Here is a 25,616-nt window from a genome sequence, read left to right on the forward strand (position 1 = left end):
GTTGCTTCGTCAGGAGAGAGGGAAGGAGAGGGAAAGACGAAAGGGTGTGGGTTTTAAAGGAGAGGATAAGGAGTCATTCCAATCCCGGGAGCGGAAAGACTTACCTTAGGGGGAAAAAAGGACGGGTATACACTCGCACACACACACATATCCATCCACACATATACAGACACAAGCAGACATATTAAAAGGCAAAGAGTATGGGCAGAGATGTCAGTCGAGGCGGAAGTGCAGAGGCAAAGATGTTGTTGAATGACAGGTGAGGTATGAGTGGCGGCAACTTGAAATTAGCGGAGATTGAGGCCTGGTGGATAACGGGAAGAGAGGATACATTCAAGAGCAAGTTCCCATCTCCGGAGTTCGGATAGGTTGGTGTTAGTGGGAAGTATCCAGATAACCCGGATGGTGTACACTGTGCCAAGATGTGCTGGCCGTGCACCAAGGCATGTTTAGCCACAGGGTGATCCTCATTACCAACAAACACTGTCTGCCTGTGTCCATTCATGCAAATGGACAGTTTGTTGCTGGTCATTCCCACATAGAATGCGTCACAGTGTAGGCAGGTCAGTTGGTAAATCACGTGGGTGCTTTCACACGTGGCTCTGCCTTTGATCGTGTACACCTTCCGGGTTACAGGACTGGAGTAGGTGGTGGTGGGAGGGTGCATGGGACAGGTTTTACACCGGGGACGGTTACAAGAGTAGGAGCCAGAGGGTAGGGAAGAAGGTTTGGGGATTTCATAGGGATGAACTAAGAGGTTACGAAGGTTAGGTGGATGGCGGAAAGACACCCTTGGTGGAGTGGGGAGGATTTCATGAAGGATGGATCTCATTTCAGGGCAGGATTTGAGGAAGTCGTATCCCTGCTGGAGAGCCACATTCAGAGTCTGATCCAGTCCTGGAAAGTATCCTGTCACAAGTGGGGCACTTTTGGGGTTCTTCTGTGGGAGGTTCTGGGTTTGAGAGGATGAGGAAGTGGCTCTGGTTATTTGCTTCTGTACCAGGTCGGGAGGGTAGTTGCGGGATGCGAAAGCTGTTGTCAGGTTGTTGGTGTAATGGTTCAGGGATTCCGGACTGGAGCAGATTCGTTTGCCACGAAGACCTAGGCTGTAGGGAAGGGACCATTTGATGTGGAATGGGTGGCAGCTGTCATAATGGAGGTACTGTTGCTTGTTGGTGGGTTTGATGTGGACGGACGTGTGAAGCTGGCCATTGGACAGGTGGAGGTCAACATCAATGAAAGTGGCATGGGATTTGGAGTAGGACCAGGTGAATCTGATGGAACCAAAGGAGTTGAGGTTGGAGAGGAAATTCTGGAGTTCTTCTTCACTGTGAGTCCAGATCATGAAGATGTCATCAATGAATCTGTACCAAACTTTGGGTTGGCAGGCCTGGGTAACCAAGAAGGCTTCCTCTAAGCGACCCATGAATAGGTTGGCGTATGAGGGGGCTACCCTGGTACCCATGGCTGTTCCCTTTAATTGTTGGTATGTCTGGCCTTCAAAAGTGAAGAAGTTGTGGGTCAGGATGAAGCTGGCTAAGGTAATGAGGAAGGAGGTTTTAGGTAGGGTGGCAGGTGATCGGCGTGAAAGGAAGTCTCCATTGCAGTGAGGCCCTGGACGTGCGGGTTATTTGTGTATGAGGAAGTGGCATCAATTGTTACAAGGATGGTTTCCGGGGGTAACAGATTGGGTAAGGATTCCAGGCGTTTGAGAAAGTGGCTGGTGTCTTTGATGAAGGATGGGAGACTGCATGTAATGGGTTGAAGGTGTTGATCTACGTAGGCAGAGATACGTTCTGTGGGGGCTTGGTAACCAGCTACAATGGGGCGGCCAGGATGATTGGGTTTGTGAATTTTAGGAAGAAGGTAGAAGATAGGGGTGCGGGGTGTCGGTGGGGTCAGGAGGTTGATGGAGTCAGGTGAAAGGTTTTGTAGGGGGCCTAAGGTTCTGAGGATTCCTTGAAGCTCCGCCTGGACATCAGGAATGGGATTACCTTGGCAAACTTTGTATGTGGTGTTGTCTGAAAGCTGACGCAGTCCCTCAGCCAAATACTCCCGACGATCAAGTACCACGGTCGAGGAACCCTTGTCCGCCGGAAGAATGATGATGGATCGGTCAGCCTTCAGATCACGGATAGCCTGGGCTTCAGCAGTGGTGATGTTGGGAGTAGGATTAAGGTTTTTTAAGAAGGATTGAGAGGCAAGGCTGGAAGTGAGAAATTCCTGGAAGGTTTGGAGAGGGTGATTTTGAGGAAGAGGAGGTGGTTCCCGCTGTGACGGAGGACGGAACTGTTCCGGGCAGGGTTCAATTTGGATAGTGTCTTGGGGAGTTGGATCATTAGGAGTAGGATTAGGATCATTTTTCTTTGTGGCAAAGTGATATTTCCAGCAGAGAGCACAAGTGTAGGACAGTAAATCTTTGACGAGGGCTGTTTGGTTGAATCTGGGAGTGGGGCTGAAGGTGAGGCCTTTGGATAGGACAGAGGTTTCGGATTGGGAGTGAGATTTGGAGGAAAGGTTAACTACTGAATTAGGGTGTTGTGGTTCCAGATTGTGTTGATTGAAATTTGAAGGTTTTGGAGGGAGTGGAGCTGGAAGTGGGAGATTGAGTAGATGGGAGAGACTGGGTTTGTGTGCAATGAGAGGAGGTTGAGGTTTGCTGGAAAGGTTGTGAAGGGTGAGTGAGTTGCCTTTCCGGAGGTGGGAAACCAGGATATTGGATAGTTTTTTTAGGTGAAGGGTGGCATGCTGTTCTAATTTGCGATTGGCCTGTAGGAGGATGCTCTGAACAGCTGGTGTGGATGTGGGAGAGGAAAGATTGAGGACTTTTATTAAGGATAGGAGTTGACGGGTGTGTTCATTGGCTCAGTTGATGTGTAGGAGAAGGATTAGGTGGGTGAGAGCAATGGATTGTTCAGATTGGAACTGGTATAGGGACTGATGGAAAGAAGGGTTGCAGCCAGAGATCGGAACTTGAAGTGTGAGGCCCTTGGGGGTAATGCCAAATGTCAGACAAGCCTGAGAGAATAAAATATGCGAGCGTAATCTGGCTAGGGTGAAGGCATGTTTGCAGAGGGAATGTAAATAAAACTTAATGGGGTCGTTGTGGGGGTGTTGTGAGGGTGACATGGTATTAGAAGGTGGAAAGTGTAACACGAGGAAAATGAAAATGAAAATAAAAATATATGGGGAGAGATAAAGGTGAACTAGAAAGTAACTGGAGATCTGTTGTGAAAAAAGGCGAAAAAGTGTTGGTTAAAGCTGGGCTATGTTGATCCTGTGGTGAACTTGGGTTGGTAGACAACGATGTGCCCAAAGGTTAGGTGGTTGTGTTGCCGCCAAAACGCTTTAAAGGATGGAGAAATTCGGGAAAATTTCGAAAAAACTGCGTGTAAATGTATTAAAATGAGTGGTTTTGTGGTGGCAGATTATGAAAATGAGGCTAACAATTGTCTGGCGCAGAAATAATGACGTTAAAACCTGTGGTTAGCGGCTAAAGATTATCAGTGATGTGGGAAAAACGGAAATGGAAATAAAGCGAAAGTTATCAGAACTAGCCAAAATGGTTGTTAAATAGGTGAAAGGAACCAACTGACCTGCCTACACTGTGACGCATTCTATGTGGGAATGACCAGCAACAAACTGTCCATTTGCATGAATGGACACAGGCAGACAGTGTTTGTTGGTAATGAGGATCACCCTGTGGCTAAACATGCCTTGGTGCACGGCCAGCACATCTTGGCACAGTGTTACACCATCCGGGTTATCTGGATACTTCCCACTAACACCAACCTATCCGAACTCCGGAGATGGGAACTTGCTCTTCAATATATCCTCTCTTCCTGTTATCCACCAGGCCTCAATCTCCGCTAATTTCAAGTTGCCGCCACTTATACCTCACCTGTCATTCAACAACATCTTTGCCTCTGCACTTCCGCCTCGACTGACATCTCTGCCCATACTCTTTGCCTTTTAATATGTCTGCTTGTGTCTGTATATGTGTGGATGGATATGTGTGTGTGTGCGAGTGTATACCCGTCCTTTTTTCCCCCTAAGGTAAGTCTTTCCGCTCCCGGGATTGGAATGACTCCTTACCCTCTCCTTTAAAACCCACATCCTTTCATCTTTCCCTCTCCTTCCCTCTTTCCTGATGAAGCAACTGTTGGTTGCGAAAGCTAGAATTTTGTGTGTATATTTGTGTTTGTTTGTGTGTCTATCGACGTGCCAGCGCTTTCGTTTGGTAAGTCACATCATCTTTGTTTTTATATATATATATATATATATATATATATATATATATATATATATATATATATAAAAACAAAGATGATGTGACTTACCAAATGAAAGTGCTGGCAGGTCGACAGACACACAAACAAACACAAACATACACACAAAATTCAAGCTTTCGCAACAAACTGTTGCCTCATCAGGAAAGAGGGAAGGAGAGGGAAAGACGAAAGGATGTGGGTTTTAAGGGAGAGGGTAAGGAGTCATTCCAATCCCGGGAGCGGAAAGACTTACCTTAGGGTGAAACAAGGACGGGTATACACCCGCACACACACACATATCCATCCACACATATACAGACACAAGCAGACATATTTAAAGACAAAGAGTTTGGGCAGAGATGTCAGTCGAGGCAGAAATGTCAGTCGAGGCAGAAGTGCAGAGGCAAGATGTTGTTGAATGACAGGTGAGGTATGAGTGGCGGCAACTTGAAATTAGCGGAGATTGAGGCCTGGTGGATAACGGGAAGAGAGGATATATTGAAGAGCAAGTTCCCATCTCCGGAGTTCGGATAGGTTGGTGTTAGTGGGAAGTACCCAGATAACCCGGACGGTGTAACACTGTGCCAAGATGTGTGTGTGTGTGTGTGTATATATATATATATATATATATATATATATATTAGAGGGAAACATTCCACGTGGGAAAAATATATCTAAAAACAAAGATGATGTAACATAGCAAACGAAAGCGTTGATATGTTGGTATGATAGAGATACTAACAAACACAAACACACACACAAAATTCAAGCTTTTGCAACCCACGGTTGCTTCATCAGCAAAGAGGGAAGGAGGGGGAAAGATGAAAGGATGTGGGTTTTAACGGAGAGGGTAAGGAGTCATTCCAATCCCGGAAGCGGAAAGACTTACCTTATGGGGAAAAAGGGACAGTTATACACTCGCACACACACACATATCCATCCACACATATATAAGTTACATCGTCTTTGTTTATCATCAAACCAATCTCTGGACTGAAGACCAGAGATTTGTTTGATGGTATATACAGGGTGTTACAAAAAGATACGGCCAAACTTTCAGGGAACATCCCTCACACACAAATAAAGAAAAGATGTTATATGGACATGTGTCCGGAAACACTTAATTACCATGTTAGAGCTCATTTTAGTTTCGTCAGTATGTATTGTACTTCCTTGATTCAACGCCAGTTGGCCCAATTGAAGGAAGGTAATGTTGACTTTGGTGCTTGTGTTGACATGCCAGTCATTGCTCTACAGTAATAGGACACCTGCAACATGGTTTTGCAGTCAGTGCAATGTTTACAAATGCGGAGTTGGCAAACGCCCATTTGATGTATGGATTAGCACAGGGCAATAGGTGTGGCGTGGTACGTTTGAATCGAGACAGATTTCCAGAACGAAGGTGTCCCGACAGGAAGACGTTCGAAGCAATTGAACGACAAGGACACCTGCAATGGACGAGGCAATTCTTCGTGCAGTTGACAATAACCTTAATGTCAGTGTCAGAGAAGATGCTGCTGCAAAAGGTAACGTTGACCACGTCACTGTATGGAGAGTGCTACGGGAGAACCAGTTGTTTCCGTACCATGTACAGTGTGTGCAGACACTATTAGCAGCTGATTGGCCTCCACGGGTACACTTCTGCGAATGGTTCATCCAACAATGTGTCAATACTCATTTCAGTGTAAATGTTCTCTTTATGGATGAGGCTTCATTCCAACGTGATCAAATTGTAAATTTTCACAATCAACATGTGTGGGCTGACGAGAATCCGTACACAATTGTGCAATCACGTCATCAACACATATTTTCTGTGAACATTTGGGCAGGCATTGTTGGTGAGTCTTGATTGGGCCCCATGTTCTTCCACCTACGCTCAATGGAGCATGTTAACATGATTTCATACGGGATACTCTACCTATGCTGCTAGAACATGTGCCTTTACAAGTACGACACAACATGTGGTTCATGCACGATGGAGCTCCTGCACATTTCAGTCAAAGTGTTCGTACGCTTCTCAACAACAGATTCGGTGACCGATGGATTGGTAGAGGCGGACCAATTCCATGGCCTCCACACTCTCCTGACCTCAACCCTCTTGACTTTCATTTATGGGGGCATTTGAAAGCTCCCCTTTGGTTGTCATCCACAGCACCTTTACAGCACAGTGGTACATTGACAATATTCCAAGACCCATTTGTTGTCCTTCAGGGCAAGCCACCCTAGATTTGCATTTCAACAAGATAATACCCATCCTCACATAGTGTGTGCATCTACTGCTTGTATTTATGCTTGGCGACTGCTACTTTGACCAGCGAGATCACTGGATCTCTCTCCAGTTGAGAACATTTGGGACAACCAGCTCAGGATTTTGATGATCTGACATGTCAGTTGGACATAATTTGGCATGATATCCCCCAGGATGAAATCCAACAACTCTATAAATCAATGACATGCTGCATAATGCTTGCATAAGGGCCAGAAGTGGACCAATGCATCACTGACTTGCTGAATTTGTGAAGCTCTCTTACTTATCAATTTTGTCTTAGAGTGTATTAGTGCTTCTTTTACAGCCAGTTACTCAGGCAGGAATACAGTAAGCCAAATTTTTCCTAGGAGGGAGGAAATGTAACGACACAAGACAGGTGGCCTGTGCCACACCCATGGCATGAATCACAGCCACTCAATGCAACATTTTGCCATATCACCAGAATCCTCAATAGTGACCCAGTTTCCCCAGCAGTGACCAGCCTTCAGGAAGTTTCAATGTTAATGAAGTATGTGGCAATACTTGTCTTCCACATTAGCAGGTCAGAAGCATGACTGGGCCTGCATCAGTGCTTGCCATGTGCGTGCTGGTCTGTACCATATGATTGTCAACCCTCTTCAGATTCAGCTACCATTGTTGCAGCTGGGCTTCAAACCAGCAACCACTGCCTAATGGCCTAGGCATCAGATTGCTTTCACTCTTCCGCTGTCTCCATGGGGCCACCTGCTGGAGGATCCTATTGCTACCTCATGATCTAAGTTAAGAAATGAGGCTCTCCCAGCTTCATGCCATTGAGGTCTGACATCAAAAGATGTGGTAACACAGCCAATGGTCTAGGATTCATCACTCCAGGCAACACTGTTATCTTCCACTAGGCTGGCCAAAGGCCTGTCTAGCTGTGATCATTTGAAGACATGATGCTGTCATGTCATCCTGACACAGCAACACAGGACTGTGCTGATAGCGAAGCATCTTGTCACCAAGCTGCCTCTGAGAAACTCTTACAGTAATGTGTCAATGCTGTTGTGCCTGGGTGCAGAGTTTAATGGTCATTGCCTGCCATTTGCCCACAGCTGCTCTACATTTTTTGTCATTAAGAATCAAGAATTTTGATAACACATGGCTGCATTCATCATCTATGCTTCCACCTACCTCCAGCAGAGAACCACTTGTGCATTCCATTTCTCCAGACACCTTTTTGCATAAAATGTCAAATAAATTTGTTTTACTGCTTTTCTACAGCATCAGGATATCACGTATGTAAGTAGATAATTATTATGGACTACAGTAATTTATACATTACTACAGAAAGATAATGTAAGATTAATTCAGGTTATAAAATGAAATGTTTGTTATTAAAAAGTTTCTCATGATACACGATAATGAAGCTAATCCATCCTGCATTAGAGTATTAATGATTTCAAAAGTTACGTACAATCATAGCTAAAGTATATCAATGAATTTGGATTTAAAAATTTCACCTGGTAAGAATGCTGTCATTCAGACAAGATAAGTTAGTAGATGCCTTCACTATTTCATTCATATTATTACGACAAAACTCCAAACAGTCCTCCAATAAGGGATCCATTTGCAAGAAGGCAGCTGACACTAGTATTGGGATAACATTTGCAGCATCTGTAAATGACAGATCAGTTCTCAGTAAAAACGTCACAATAAAAACTACAAAAACCATAATGCATGTCTTACTGTGTAATTTATAAGCATGTCAATTAGTTCTTTTGATCATGATTCTTCTGTTCCTTTGCATGTTATTTAACTGGTGGAAAAATAATTAGCAACAGGAAATATCAAAGTGTTTATATAACAGCACATAAATAAATTAGTTTGTAAATGAAACTAGTAATGTACTCCACGAAACTAATCATGTTAAACAAGATGAAAGAACAGTAAATTATATGCCTCAACAATAATTACTTTGATAAACTTTTTCAACAAACATTGCCAGACATGAAAAAAGTGATAAGCAACAGTTTAAAATCCTACAACTGACCAGGGGTCACCTCAAACATTCAGTCTATTGTCTGTCACTTCCTTGCTGAGCTACCTATCTGCACACACTCTTAAAAATCTATAAATAAAATAACACTGATTTTACACTATAAATTCATTTTCTAACAGAATAATGAAATAATCAGGTAACATCAAGTATTCAGCTAGTGAAAAATAAAAGAGTGGTATTTGAACAGTTTGTGGTAGTTACCTTTTGGAAACAACAATGTTGTTTAATCAACCGTTATTACAAAGAAACACTTTCACACATTAAAAAAGAAGAAGTTACCCTTAGAATTGCTCTTTACATTATTCTCATCCATATACTTGTGATCAAAAATTTAAAAATCATTTGAGAAAATCTTTAGTTCCTATTATATACATATCTGTGTGTAGAAAAATCCTTTAACCTTGTTACATATTACCTCCATACGGCATCCATATGTGCTGACCTATGATTTCATGAGCCAAATGGTTAATTGTTTTTCTTGTGCTTTTGTAAAAGCACTTTAATAGGGCAATGACTGGGGTATTTTTCTATTACAGAATATTTTCTATTACTGAGTAAAAAACTTACCAAGCTTTGGTGCACACTGCTCTGTATTGATATCCTTCTTTACCCATCTCATCAACCAATCAAATATTGTTATGTCACAGTGAACTGATATGTCCATATCTTCAAGCTTCTGACCTGAAAATAAAAATTATAAGCCACTTCAACCCAGTGCTAAACCATACTAACTACTTCCAAAATGGTGAAATGGGCTGATAATACTGGCCAAAGCAAATACTGGAGCACAACAAATTAAAAATCCACGTGGCTTTATGCCCTTCAAAGTTCTCACACCTCCCATCATAAGACTTCCTACTCTTCAAGACTCATGCACCCCTGCTTTCTCCAGCTCTCCAAAATACACAAAAATAACCTCCCAGTCATCACATTGAAGCAGGCTTCAAAGCATCAACAATTGCATTTCAGCCTTAGTAGATCAACGCATCCAACCCATCACATATAAAACACACCAAACACTTTCTGAAATGTTTGAAATCTATTCACACCCCTCTCCTGACTGAAATCTTCTTTGTCATTGCTGACATCACCTCACTCTACAGCAACATACCATGTACACACCACTTCCTAGTCATACAACACTAGCTATCCTAACACCCATTTCAAAGTCCTATTGTTTTTTGTCACTCAATCCAATTTCATCCTTACCCACAATTACTTCACCTTTGAGGGTTAGACCTACAAGTGAATTAGGGAGGTGGCTGTGGAACTCAGGATGGACCTGTCCTGTGCCAACATTTTCACTGGCTTCACACAAAAATGTTCCTCAACACAAGATAGTAAAAATGTACTGATAACATCTTTGTGGTTGAAACTAACGTAATAAAAATGCTCTGCTACATGCAACAACTTAACTTCTATTCCCAACTTAAATTCAGCTGGTCATTTTCCAAATCAAAGGACACTTTCATTGATGTTCACCTCCATCTGACAATGCTCACATACAAATCTCAGTCCATAAAAAAAGAAGAAAAACAGCCAATAAGCAACAATAGTTCCTTTTAGCTGCCACCCATTGCATATTCTTTGAATTTCATCTCTGAGGCTCACATCCAAATCTCAGATCTCAGTCCATACAAAACTGACTATAATAATAGTAATAATAATAAATCAGAAGCCCCTATCTTGTCTGTCAATACCAACAAAATCACAAGTGCCTCTGTAATACATTATTCCTGCAAGACTATGGCTTTCTCTAGTCAAGCCCTCAAATGAGATCACCTCTCTCTAATATCATCCTCACATCACTCATTGCTACTTTCTGTCACTGTTCTACCATCTACAACATGTCTGTCAAACCTTGACATTCCGTAACCATTACCCCTGCAATTGTTCCTACTGTTCTGTCAGGACTGGAAAAGGAATTGGACTTGGACTCCTTGATCTAATTATTCAAATACTTAGGGTTGTGGAATGGAAGAAAAGCGATCAGGCAAAATCAAACAATGCAAACTCCAGTTTGGAATATCAACAATATTAGGAAAAGGATAGATTGCTACTCACGGTAAAGACAACCCATTGACTCCAGACAGGCACAATGGAAAGAACATTACACATTATAGCTTTCGGTCAAAGCCTTCTTCAACAAATAAAACATGTATACATTCACAAAAGTGAGCACACTTTAAGCACACATGACTGCTATCACCAGCAGCTCCGACCAGAACTCAGAGCTGCTGGTGATAGTGGTCATGGGTGCATGAAGTGTACTTGCTTGTGTGTGTGTGTGTGTGTGTGTGTGTGTGTGTGTGCTTTCTTTGCTGACAAAGACTTTGGCCGAAAGCTTTAACATGTAACAGTCTTTTCATTGTAACTACCTGCAACTTAGTGGGTCGTCTTTATGGTGAGTAGCAATCTATCCTTTTCCTAATACTGTTGATGTTCTAAGCTCGAGTTTCCATTGTTTCATTCTACTACTTATGTAGAGTCATTCTGTGCAATTGTGACATAGTTAAATTAGGTCAGCTGGACAGAGATTTCAACTAGTTCAACATTTAAATACATTATTATTTATCCCATGAAGTTTCTGGCTTGCAACCAGATAATGCCAATATCTTCCCATGGCATATTGGGTGAAAACCAATCAATCATCTTCAGATTAAAAAATAAGGTGATGATTGTGGAATGGTTGTCAGTCAAAATATTGTGGCAAGATGTCGCCAACATCTGGCTACAAGCCTGAAATCTCATAGACTAGGCATTACACTAGGAAAACTTAGAGAATCACATGTTAGTACGTGGCACCAGCTCTTATCTGTGACCATTGTCCTTTAATCTCTTTTCGTTGTTAGTAACAGTTCTTCAGCTTGTGTACTACCTACTTCCTCCTTCACTACACTTAACACAAGAGCATGAATTTCAAAGAATCTTTAACCTCCCATCCAGCCTTTACAGTAGGAATTCTGTAACATCAGATAATTCATATCTGTTTATAGTCACGTATATTGAATGGTTTAGCAGTTTGGTTCTCAACACTCTTTTATGTGCTCATTTTTGTTTTTGTCATCTAGAAATAAGAATTCGGAGCCTATCAACTTCTCATTGCATGGCAGTTACATAGTCACGGGGTTTACAATGATCTTATTAACTATGATACAACTGTTATGCTATTTGCTGTCTGTGATCCTAATTACTGTTAGTATGAATACATAATATGCTAAATTTTAGGCAACAAATAATATAAATTAAAATAGTTACCTGTTGTCACTTCAGCAAAATATCCCATTTTTGAAACTAGGAGCTTCTGAGAACACTTGAAATCCCTTTTTAAGTTTTTGACTTCATCACAGACATGAATTTCCACTTCAATGCTTCAAAATAAAGGGTATTATCAATATAAGCTTTCATATGAAACACATGAACAGCAGAGGCCAGATATTCAATGCATATAGATCAAAAATAAACATATTTAAATGGTTTTGGTCATAACTGTACAACATCCATGTTTTATCAATGTACTTATCACATACACTCATCTCATAAGAACATTAACCAGAATTATGTATTTAAATAACTGATTTAGTTGTTTTAAAATACAACAAAGGCAAACCAAACACTGAAAAGTATATGCTCGTATCAAATACAATGAACATACTTTCAAAATCTCTAAGCAGTCTATGGTGTGACAGACACTCATCGCACATAGGCATTTTGGACCTTAGAATTATTATTTTCGTTCTTTTTTACTTGTATTTTTATAAATGGGAGTTTTTATTAACAATCATTTGTTTAGAGTTAAAATAATGAAAACACGGTTGGAAAACAAATATGGAATAAAGAAAGACCTATTGCCCACCTTAATGAGTCAAGTCACATCATGATATCAAAATTGCATGTGTGTCTTTGACCTACAATTTTTTTAATACAAGGAGTGATGTAAAAAAGAATAAAAAATGTTTTGAATTACGATTTAAAATGCTCCTATAATTACATTAAGAGAACATGGCTGAAACAGGACAAAGTCAACCAGGATTGGTAGTTAAACAAATACAAAACAGAAACTGAAGAAAAATCATTGCAAGAGAGAGAGAGGGAAAGAAAGGGGGGGATGGGCAGATAGAGCGGGAGAGCAAGGGGGGGGGGGGGGGGGGGGTGAGCATATTTCAGTCATTTCACATGTATTAGGTTGGTGCATAGGTTCGTAACATTTCTGTTTTGCATCTTGGCATTCCGGTTGTTATGGGTTTGTTTATCGACTGTCATTTTTTATTTGTAGTTCATTGTCGCTATTTGAGTTTACATATATTGTCTTTTGGAGATAATGACTGGTGCTATGGACACTAGAAAATGGATTGCCAGGAGGGGAAATTGGAACATTTCTGACATATTCTTCTGTCTTAGTTCAATACAGGGGTGCACCGGAGGCAGCCAGAAACATTTGCACAGTACATGGAGATAATGCCATTTGACAGAGCATGGCAAGGAAATGGTTTTCTCATTTTATGGAGGCTCGTTTTGACATTAGCCACTCTCCACATTCACAAAGACCTTTGGGGTTTGATGAAAATCATTTAAAAGCATTAATCCACAATGATTCACATCAGCATACTTGAGGACTGGCAGCTGTGATTAACTATGGTCATTCCACCATTGTGCAACATTTGCATGAAATAGGAAGGTTCAAAAATTGAGTGTATGGGTACTGCATGCTCTAAGCTAAAATAACAAAAATCAGTGGGTGTTCATATGTGCATCTCTGCTTGCTTGTCATCCACTGGCTCATGAACAACATCGACCTTTCCTATCCTGTGTCATTACTTGTACAAGAAATGGTGTCTTTATTCTTTATGTTTACTTCAGGAAAGGGAAGGAATGGCTGAGCTCAGACAAAGCATTAACTCCCTGTTGAAAGACCTGTGCACATCCAAAAAAGATAATGTTATGCATCTGGTGGAACAGTGATGGTGTGATGTGCTATGAATTGCTTCCCTAAGGGGTAACTGTCACTGCTGAAATTAACTGTCAACAACTAAGATGTTTTGCAGATGAAATCCAAGAACAATGACTAGGAATACTGCATGAAGTGATGCTACTCCACGATAATGCAAGACCTCTTTCTGCCAGACTGATAAATAAACATGCAGATGCATGCATGAATAAAATTTTCCAAGCATACAAGTTGTAATATAAGTAAATCGAATCCACTGTTATTTAACTGCTGTTGATTGCAGGCAAGTGATCAAACTTTGACTGAAAGCTCTGTGTCCCTTGCAACCTAAATTTCCGTGTATTGAAAATTTGTTCTGATTCAGAAAATGCCTGTGACTGGATTGCAGTAGGAGTTAGTGGGTGGTCATTTGTGATAGTTCTTGTATCTGCGTTGTACACATGAGAACAATCCATGAGGGGCAGTACTGAAAACAAAGATGGGCAAGGACAATTCATATTCACTTGGTATCTGAAACATGGTGTAGTATTTTAGTGAAATTGTGGAGAAAGTCTGAAATAATTTAAATTAGAGAAAGAGACTATTAGACAAATGGAAGGGATAGACCAAAGACCATCATTCATATAGCTGTTTAGAAAAAACAAAATCTGGCACTTCCATGTATTTACATACCAGGAAATGTACTTATCATAAAAGAAAAATTAATCAGCACAGTCCATGCATCACTTTGTAATGAATCTGTACACAGCTATCACACAAGATATATAAATGATGTATATGCACAACTGATAAATACAGCACTATTACAAAAGGTCATGCTTCGTACAAGCATCAAACTGTATAATACATCATGCAAATCCAGAAAAATAATAATGGACAGAAACAATTTCATATCAACTGTGAAGAGTTACTTGATCAAGCACTGCTTGTATACAGTAAGGGAGTGTTCAGAAAATCAAAACCGTAGCACTAATTAAAAAGTAAAAATGTATAGAGTAATAAAATATTGTATAATATTACTTTTTGCTAAAATGATGCCTGTAAAAAATTTCAAGAAATTAAGCAAAGGTCCAGCATTATTTATATACTCTACAGTTCTAGAGTCACAGGACCAATGAACAAATAAATGCCTCCTAGATGTATATATGTGAACACCACACAATTCTAATTGCTGTGCTCTCTTTTGTGCAAGGAATACCTCCTGCTAATTGAGGAGTTATCCCAGAATACTACCCCCCAGAATATCAGCAGATCAAAATATGCAAAATAATGTCCCAAAAGGCAACAATTAGACTTATGGAAAAGGAGGTGAACCTAAACATATTAGCAAATCTACTGTATTGTTTTTACAGTTCATGTTTTCAACAATATTCTCAGCCATGGACTTCGAACATCCTACCCTGCTTATTATTTTTGGTTTAAATCAATGGGAAGTGTAGTGAGTTTAAATGTAATCCATTTTTGCAAAATCAACTAATCACTTTAACAGAAACATTATTTACTATTTTACTTTTTTGCCTTTCTAGGACAATTTTATCACTTGTAAGGTAACAAATGTGCCTCCCTTATTTGTATTACCTGAAAATCCTAGCCTAGCTTTCTGCTTCATGTTTCTTAAACTGAAACTAAATCAAGTATGTGCTTGAAGTATGTATTCCACAAAATTTATTTTTTTAATTGAATATTATTTTTGACACAATTAAATGTCTTCAATAAGTCACAAAAGCATCCAAACTGGTGACAATTTATCATTTAACAATGTTGAGATCAGCTTAGTTAAAAGTATAAATCACTATCCCAGTATAGCAGCACTTCTGATATTAAAAATGTCATTGACCAAGTATCTCATTACTACCCAGCTGAGTGGCAACCATCGAGTACATAATCAACTCAAAAAATTTTGAGAATGAGTTAAGTAGTGAGACTGACCAATACTTATTTACAAATGTGTTTTGTGTCTCTTATAGAGACACCTAACAATGGCAGTTTTAAAGTCTGGGAAAATATCCTGAATTCCTGATGAATATCTCACTACATATTATAAAACAACAACTTTTTAATGTGTAATGGAAGATATCATCAACAACATACAAACTTTTACTTTTGATTGTTATTATGAATTCCCTTATTTTAGATAGAGATTTATAACGAATTTTCATTTCACTAAATTTCCACTGTACTGTTTCCTCAGTACATTGCTCTTCTGTTTACTTGTTGAACCAATGTCCTCATCTGCTATTTAAAAGTAGTTATTGAAAACGTCTGTCATACATGAACTGCTTTTTTTTAATGCTCTCATCCTCTTTTAATAGAAATAATGACATCTGCTTTGGATTATTTCCTTGTCTCTCTCTTAATAGTATTCCACAATGATTTGATTTTATTGTTCGAGAAGTTATTTTTGTGAAAATCTATTGTTTCATTTTATAAATGTTCTTAATATTTTATAATAATGGTTTTAAAATGAAAGTAACTCTATATCCTTACTTATTCTAGCTGTCTTGTAGATTTTCCACTTTGTATAACAAAGTACAATACTTACAAAGAAAATTTAATTTTTTTTAAATTAGACCTTTTAACATGTCTCATTAAAAATGTATCACATTCTCAGTTCCTTAGTTCCAGCAGAAACTGTCAGTCAATCTGTGTGAACTGTTGAAGTGGTTTTCCCTTTGATATTCATTCTATGATCCTGATGCATCTGTCATGTGTATATGAGAAACATTTGTTTGTTTTTGTATGGTAAAAGGGAAATAATAATATTTTTTATACAGATGGCATGTGTCATCTACATTCATACTAGGCAAACTAATGTGAAATGCATGCTGAGGCCAGTAGTTGCCACAATTTCTTTGGAAGTAAAATAATGGAAAAGGCAACATTTCAATAACAGTTTGGGTCAGGAATGAATGCAGTAATAATGCTGTTACGATAATTAAATTTTCAGATTATGATATTGTAAGGCATAAACAAATACCAAGTATGATAGCACAATCTGTGAATGGCCCCTTCATGAATTTGCATAAACTGACATTAGTCTTCTGTGACACTCATATAAATACTCATTGTATTATTAATAATAAAAGTTATACTTTTGTATAATGCAAGTTAAGCATGAGATACAATGTAAAATTCATGTACACATAAACTAATATACTACTCACTTGCAGAAGATCTCAGGTAGCACTCAGTATTCTATGCAGCACTCAACACACTAAGTTTTTGGATGAATTTACTGAACGACTCCGTTGCAAGGGCAAAGTTTTGTAAACAACAAAATCTGCAAGATTTCAGCCCCCCTCCCAGGTACTATCTTGCAGCTTACTGCCCTCATGCAGCCATAAAGAGAACTTTTACACGTATCTTTTTCCACACTTAGTTTTCATCGTAAAAAAATGCAAAACACAGTAAACATGGGAACAGAAGTTACTTGATTCAAAGAAATGTGGTGACATAATATTGTGCAAACAATTTAGTGTATTGTCTGTGGTTAAGAAGAATATGCTCATCAGGAATGCGGCAATGAATACATGTAGCAATTTCTAGTGCAGGACAGTACACATTATTCTAAAACCATATTCATAGATGCAGTTATTTCAAGATTGGAACCATGACTGATTTGGTTAGGTTCAAGAACCAAAAATAGATTCAATTGCCTCACCTTTTCAGTGTACTGGTACTTCCAAAATAACAGTAGTCAAATTTTTAATTTGTATGTCCACAGTATCAGCAGCTGCTATATAAATAGTTTATTAGTACTGGTACTGAGTATGAACTACTGAAATGGGTTTTTTGCCAAGATATAAATTTTGATTTTATTCTGTGAAAACCTCATCAATGACAGGTTTTTTTTGTCAGTTTCTGCTTACAATGGGCCCTGCATGTTTCACTGCAATTTTCCCCATTGGCTTTTGTGCTCTGTATGAAAAATAATGAAAATGGGATGTCATAAACAGTGAACCATGAACAAAACACAAGACAACAAGGCTGACTATGAACTCTGTCAGAAAGGTAGACTTTCTTTAGATGGACGATAACATGGACTAGCTAGCCACAGAGTAAAAGGGAGGGGAGGGGAAGGATTGTCCTTCAACTCCCCACTTTAGCCTTTGCATGTGTTCTTCTGAGCTGCCTATTGAATAAAAATCATTATAACTTTGTTGGGAATGATGATTCCATAATAGTAATTATTACAACCACAAGTGCAGAAATTGCATGTGACATAATTGTAATGCAGGGCGAAAGTAAGTCAACAGATGGCAATGCAATTGAATGACTAATGTTAATGACAGGTAACTGGACTTATTTGAATGATACAAAAAGTGGTAACATTGAGAGAAATGAAAATACTAAAGAACCAAATGTTTCAGAGCCCAAGTAATTATATATCCAGGTCTACAGGAATAGCTATAAAGAAAGATAAGGCAACTTTTTACGAAATATGCATAAAGAAACTATTTTTGCTGTACTGTGTTAGTCTCGCATAAAATGTTTCAAGGTTTAAGACCAAATGCATATATATATTAAAGTTTTAAATTTAATAATTGCTGCCATTAGGTTACATTTTGATGATGTTTTAATATTAGAACAGCCCTAACAACAGACCATCACATTTTCTCCTCCACTAATCAAGTTCTTAACCCTCTAAACATCAAAAAATTAAAAAAATGAATCATAGAGAATTGATGGACCTTCCAGAGGACATCTTTCCACATAATTATTTAATGGCTGACAAAAGGACTAAGTAAGATATCATGGCTAATCACAAAATCTTAATATCATCATCAAAGCACCACAAAACTGGAAGCTCTTGTAAAGCAAGAACCAAAGTGACATGTGATAATATCGTCCCACCTTCCACCAGCTTCAGAAAGTGGCAGCATTTTATTATGTCATTAAGACATGCAATTTATTCTTATGTAAATCATGGTTTTAAAAAAGGAGAAACCAGACAAACAGCACAACAAAACCAGTAATAATATTAATATTGAAAATAAAAAATAATAAATTAGTAAATAAGATAAAATTTAAAACTTATTTCACTGATGTTATGTGCTTTTAACCATTCTTTATAGTTATTAATGAAATAAAACCTTTACAAATTGAAACAACATTCCAATGAAGATATAAAATACTCACCAAGAGGCAGCATATGTAGGAGCAACATAAACGTGATATAAGAGCTTGCCTTCATAACCTGAAAATTCTCGGTCAAGAAAAAATAGACTAAAGGGGTCAAGCAATTGACACTATTCAGGAATCAAGCAGGAAAGTGATCAAGAAGCCCTTGTCAAGGGAGACACAGACATGACAGAACAACAGCAAAATCAATGATGAAATGTTAACATCAGAAGTTATTTGGAAATCTTAGAGGTCAAGTGTGGCAGAGAATCCAGTGTACATCTCAGAGATAAAGATAATGCAGATTAAAAATATAAACACAATCCAAGAAAAAAGAAAATAAATAAAGAAAAACAAAAAGTAGTGGAAAAAAGTACAAATCACTCTTCCCAACAAAATATGCAGCAAAAAGTGAAAGTGCATAAATGTGGAAACAATGACAGAAATTAGTGAAAATTAAGGGACAAAGATAATGTGGTCAGTAACAGATTTATTTTAAGCTTGTTGCATGTTTAGTTCAATTCTTATCATATACATGATGTAGGAATTGTCATATGGAAAGAGAGAGAGAGAGAGAGAGAGAGAGTACAATTTATATTTTTAACATGTAAGGGAAATAACATTTTCTTAATTGCATTTTAACCTTTTCTTAATTACACTTTAGATATTTTGTCTTTTTTTCACATCCAAGACAAAAAAAAACAGAAAAACAAGGTTAATACAAAGGTTTATATAAAAAAATCCATTAAGGGAAATACCATTTTCTTAGTTACACTTTAACATTTTCTTAGTTACACTTTACATATTTTGTCTTCTTTTTACACGGGATGAAAAAACAAATGTTTACACAAGAAAATCAAAAGTTGAGCACTATCTATTTACATAGCAAAGAAATTTATCAGAATTATAGAAACTCTGACCTAATAGTAGCCTTTTTAATTTTTTTTTAAATATATGTAAGTTTTGTTTGTTTTAAAGGTACTGAACATTATTTTGGGTAGATACATCACACTGTTTTGGTACAGGGCTTTTGAATGTATGTTTCTATGGATATCATGCATGTTTCTCATTTGATAGTTGTGTACTTCACTATTTGGAGAAGAGAATTCTTGATTTGACTTGAGGAAACATACTGATCCATAGATGAATAAACTAAGGAGGGTCAAAATTTTCAACTCCTTAAAGAGTCCTTTACATGGATCTCTACAGGTAACACCCTACAGATTACAAATAGCTCTCTTTTGGAGCTTAAAACAACTTTTTGTGAAATCTGTATTCCCCAAAATATAATACCATATCTTAGATGGCTATGTGTGTACGAGTAATAGGCACATAGTACTGTTCAAAAATTGCAGTTTTCTTTAAGTTAGTCAGGTAGCAAGTGTGAGATTCAGAGAACATTTCCATGTATGGATTTCTAGGGTACTGGTGCTATGAAGAAGAATTTAAATAACTACGATGAAGAAGTAGGCAAGAAATTTACAATTGCTGCAACATAGTATATGCTCTGCAGTAGGAGTGTTCACATAGATATTAATCATATGATAAAGAAAGGCCATTATGAAGACAAAGTTGTGAGGGTAATGAAAAGTGTTTGGGTGGAGTGTAGTAATTATGGAGGAGATAGATGTCAGAAAAATATAGCCTTAGATGATAAATTTACTGATACACTGCACCTCCAAACAGCCATGTGTGATAAGTGGTAAACTCTTTTGATGATTCTGGAATCAGACAAGGCTAAAAATGGTGTTCAAAATATGTTTGTGAACTAGTGTGTTGGATACTGTCAAGAATTGATGGTACTTGTCTGGCTAGTTGTACATTTAATGAATAAGCAGCCGAATGGACATATTTACTGTAAAAATCATGAATTTCCGGAAGAGGGTGTCATATAACAAAGAGAGCATAAGCATGGATCTTACTATATGAAACAGGCTTTCAAAAGCAGTCAAATTGCAAAAGTGTGGTAGATTCAATAAGGAGCAACAATTAACAGCTGTTGCAACACTTTTGGCTATTTTAGCCCGTCACACTCACGTCCTGTGTGTGTATGAAATACCAAAGTAGCAGCAGCTTGAAGGTTAGCGATTTTGCATGTCTGTACCACACAACAATTAGATACAGGCAAGTGTTTGCCTTTCCTTACCTCTGTTTATGACAACGCTTGTATATGTAGGCCCTATCTCCATTGATTAAGTTGTGAGCAGGTAAAAAAGTACACAACAAACTGCAATGCAATATCAGCCAGCTATTAGAAACTTTTATAACATAGCTGTAACTGTTGACCAATATGTTATTTTTATTCTAGATGAGCAATCTGCTGCCCTACATCCACCTTGCAACTTTCATTCCCCGCAAAGAACTTGAGTTGAAATCAAAGCATTTCAAATTACAAAAAAGAAGGCTATACTGAATACTGCAAAGGTAGAAACGTGAGAAATATTCACTGTAGAAATACTGCCCGCATTACGTAAACATAAAAAGAAGACAACAGTTAGATACAAAATGAAATCAACAGCAAGCAGCTCTATGAACATATTCAGATCACATTCCTTCCCGCACTACGGAGTCTAGAAAAAGGTATTAGTAATTCAAAAAGCTCTAAAAATTGGTTTCTACATAATGTATTTTTAAAATGTATGAATAACACCTTTCTAGCCAGTTTTATTTGTAGCTTAAGTAGTTTAAGTGCATATCAACAACTTTATGGGTATTAATGACATGAGACAAAAAGATGGTATCTAATACAAAAAGTGTGAGACAGAAAATGGAAGATTTTTTCTTCTAAAACTACCCGAAATATAGCCTCAGTCATAAGCCAAGTACAGGGCTGTGGACAATTTTATATCTGTGAAATGATGAAAATGCAGCTCTTTTAAGATGGTCAGTGAAAGTATGCTTCCTAGATTCATTTGAGTTTAGTTTATTTTTGGACATGAAGAGAATGAAAATTTCTGACATATTCCAGAAGCATAATGTCACTTAATATGTTAATGTATGCCATGAAACATAAGAAAGCTATGATCACTGAATTAAAAAATTCTGGACATCAGTAATTTTATTGTAAGGAAACAATCCTGTTCCAAAAATTGTAAAATGTAGAGCTTTCACTGCAAAAGTTTCATAGTAATTTATAGACTCATGAGCAGTTTAATCAAGACATAGCTAATGTGTTTGAGTGGAAGCACTCTTGTCACCAGGATTAATGGAATGGTGTGACATTTTATGTGGTTTGAATTCTGTTAGAGGTAATGCAGATGCTGGAAAATTTATACGTAACCATTCAAGGGAGTATTCTGAGTGTGTTAATTCAAGAAAAAACTCCACCATCTGAATCTGCTGCTGTAGGTAACAACATATTGATGAAAAGCATCAGAAGCAACTATCACGGATTGTAACAGTGGGTACACGAGCCACAGTGCACAAAGTTATTAGCCAGTCTGATACTGGTGAACGGTGCCACCATTCAGAAACAACTCCTCTCTGTGCGTACAGAAGCCACTGGCCCATATATGCAACTCTGCTTTTATTTCTCAGGCCACAGAGATTGATTGGACACAGGAGCAGCACAATAGATCGTCATAGTACATGCCACGGACACAGTACAAAAACAGCATGAAGCATTTCATCCTGCTTCCTGAGAGCTCAGTATTCAGGCAGGAGGTGAAGGTATTCTCATGTAGCAGATATTTATGCAAAAAATTGTGCCTCCGAATAGGTAAAATATCATCCTCTAGCAGGGAAATGTACGAACCTATTGAGCACATTTGATTATTTCATCAAAAGCACCCCATACATGATTGTAGTTTCTGCAAGACAGTTCACTATCCAACAGATCCCAAAAATTGTCACAGTGGTTCAATGAACACTCCACAGATATGTGGGTGCTTATGGGCACTCCTGGGTTAACTGACTTCACTTCTATGAAGCACATCTGGGATGACATCAAGCAAGATGTACATGTTTTTGACTCATTTCGAACCAATACTCATAAGAAGTTACTATTATTTATTTGTTATATTCATAATATGTTGTAGCAATTTGTTTTCCAAACATGTGCAACAGACTGCAGTTGCTCTCCTCTCTTTAGAAAGATGTAATGTGTATATACAAATTGAAAGGATGTTACCAATTGGAGAAAAATTAAGTGAGTTGTAACAAATTCATTCACGTGAAAAACTTTAACCAGCCAATTACATGAATAAGTGCAAATTGCCAGAACATCTAGTCATTACACTAAACTGACCTCCACAGTTATGGTGCAATATGTGAAGGAAAGCTGCTACAAAAATCCGACTGTGAGAAAAGGGGGGAGTGGGCACCCATTGCAGACACAGTTGTAGGGATACAACGTTTCCTGACAGTCTGGTACCAAGGTTGTAGCACACGAGGCATGTCAGTTTATTCAGAACTGTGGGAGATGCTTCACCTTGGCTCGTCCAAGGAAACGTTCAGGGGTGGTTCCTTAAGGTCACTCCTGCTTTAGTTGATATCCTGAGCCAGGTGATGAGAGAGCCAGTCAAGAGACAAATTTGAATGGCAAAGCTAAAAGCCACCAGTTTCTGTTGTTTAAAGATATCTTACATAGTCACTCGCAGCCTACTGCTGGAAGTTTATAAAGAAATGCACCAATATGTGAGCCACTTCTTCTCTATATGAGGCTAGGCCATCCTGTCGTTACCTTCCCTTGTTGTATATGTCATCTAAATTCTGGTTACACCCTTGTTAGATTACTCTTTGGGGTTATTACACAACTCTTCGAGTTGATTGGCCGTAGGACGGGCAATATGTTCTTCCTAGGTATTCTGTAAAATGTGTGTGTGTGTGTGTGTGTGTGTGTGTGTGTGTGTGTGTGTGTGTGTGTGTGTGTGTGTGTGTGTGTGCGCGCACGCGCTTGCACATGTATGTCACTCATATTGTTCCATTTAAGTGCAACAACTTTAATGAAATGACTATGGTTCTAGTTGGCCAATTTTAACTATGTTCTCACTGTTAAAGGCTTCAATAAACTCTCTCTCTCTCTCTCTCTCCCTCCAGAAGAACAGGATATGAAACCCTCCTGCAAGTAGCCAAAGTCCAAATTTCTTGCACAAGGTACAAATGATACATATTGCCATTGCTTGTGAAATAACTTAACAGCACAGCAAAATCTCCCAGAATCCATTCCGCTTCCAGCTTCCAACACTCTTCTACTCCTCCCCCCCCCCCCCCACCCCCTCCCCCCTCATTTTATCACATGTGGAGCAGGAGGACAGTTCTCAATTCTTTCAGAGTTTTATAGAGTGATGTCAGTTCATTCATCATGTAGCTCATTGCCGTCATCAGGATGAAAGGTAGTACAACTCACTGCTAAGTGAGATTTTTAACTCCGTTGCTCATGAATAGAAAGACTAGGTTACCTTTAGTGGAGATACTCATTTGGCTGGATTTCTTAAGATGTACAAGTATTTATTTCTCTGATAAAGCTAGTAATTACTAAATCCTATGACATTTTAATTCCAATATTTAATTTTTCTTTGGGTAGTAGGTAAATCCACCAGAGAAGCAGAGCCTGCTGGAGCAACAAGTGACCAAAGAACCCAACATACCATTATGTTACCGTGACACTCTGGTTACGAATACATTAGTTACAGACCACTCTGCAGGCATTATTGACATTAATATTCCAATGGAGGGAATATGATTATCTACGGTTCAGAATTATTAACTATAAAACATGGTGTTTGCAAAGTGTGGTAACTGATAGTGTTCAAACACTATTTAAATAAATTTCCTGAAAAATATAAATCAGAAAGTTGCCATGTATGCCAGTGACATAAACTACTGAAAAGCTACAAATAGGCCTAAATGTTTAATGGGAAGAATTATTTTAATAAGCAATCAAAGTGAAAACTGTCTGAAAATCAGTGTGAAATATTTAACTTACACATACATACATATATGATGTTTCTATTACATTAATATTGCAATAATTAATCCCAACTCGCATTTTTCTCACAAAAGATACTTGAGAGCTATGGATCAAAGAAATCAGGTGGATTCAATATTTCTTGACTTCCAAGAAGCTTTTGACTTGCGACCACACCAGTGTTTGTCAATGAAAGTGCACTGATATGTGGTACAAAACAAAATTTGCCATTGGACTGAGAATTTCTTGGTAAGGAAGACATGGCATATCATCTTGGATATGAAGTCACTGGCATATTAAGAAGTAACTTCAGCTACGCCCCAGGGGAGTGTGTTCAGACCCTTCCATTTCATGCTGTATGTTAATGAACTGGCATACAATATTAATACTAACCTCAGAGTTTTTGAGATGATGCAGTATTCTATTATGAAGTAGTATCTGAAAAATACTGCACAAATATTCAGTCAGATCATAATAAATATTGATAATACATATGTTGAAACATTAGCAACATTTTTACTTCTTATAAGAACAAATAGTAACTGACTAAATCACAAGTTCTTTTCTTTCTTTTGGTGGTGAACTGTTTCAGTTATCTTAACCATCATATAACCAAAATTAGTTTAGCCACACCAATCACAGTTGGTGATGGCTATTTTTTCGCAGTATGCGGACACTGAGCACAGGCTCCTCATATGTTCTGTGTAAATTTATTTTGGTCTCATGGAGGTTATGATAACTGAAACTGGTCACCACCAATAGAAACATAAGAATTTGCAATTTAGACTGTTACTATTTAGATCTTGATAATTTTTTTAAGGGGTACAGTGACTGGCAATATAATTCAAATGTCCAAAAAAGTAAAATTATGTAACACACACATACGAAAACATTATAGTCTATACCTGTAATATCAGTAAGTCACAAATGGAATCAGTCAACTTGTCCAAATACCTGGGAGTAACATTTGTAAGGATATGAAATGGAATGAATAGACTGTCTTAGTTATAGATAAAACAGATGGCAGACTACACACCATTGGTAGGACATTGGGAAATGTAATCAGTCTACAAATGAGA

The 25,616-nt window shown here is 38.2% G+C and overlaps 1 protein-coding gene across 1 annotated transcript in view; it reads right to left on the reverse strand.

The window, feature by feature from the left end:
• LOC124712225 (SANT and BTB domain regulator of class switch recombination-like) overlaps window positions 1-25,616 on the reverse strand; it is a 138,350-nt gene that overhangs the window by 110,931 nt on the left and 1,803 nt on the right. The window contains exons 2-4 of the mRNA XM_047242519.1: window positions 11,819-11,931; window positions 9,128-9,241; window positions 8,022-8,175 (exon numbers count right to left, since the gene is read on the reverse strand). Of these exons, the coding sequence (XP_047098475.1) occupies window positions 8,022-8,175; window positions 9,128-9,241; window positions 11,819-11,931 (381 nt within the window). The remainder of the gene's footprint in view (window positions 1-8,021; window positions 8,176-9,127; window positions 9,242-11,818; window positions 11,932-25,616) is intronic.

This window comes from Schistocerca piceifrons, chromosome 8 (genome assembly GCF_021461385.2).
Source record: "Schistocerca piceifrons isolate TAMUIC-IGC-003096 chromosome 8, iqSchPice1.1, whole genome shotgun sequence".
NCBI classification, from domain to species: Eukaryota; Metazoa; Arthropoda; class Insecta; order Orthoptera; family Acrididae; genus Schistocerca; species Schistocerca piceifrons.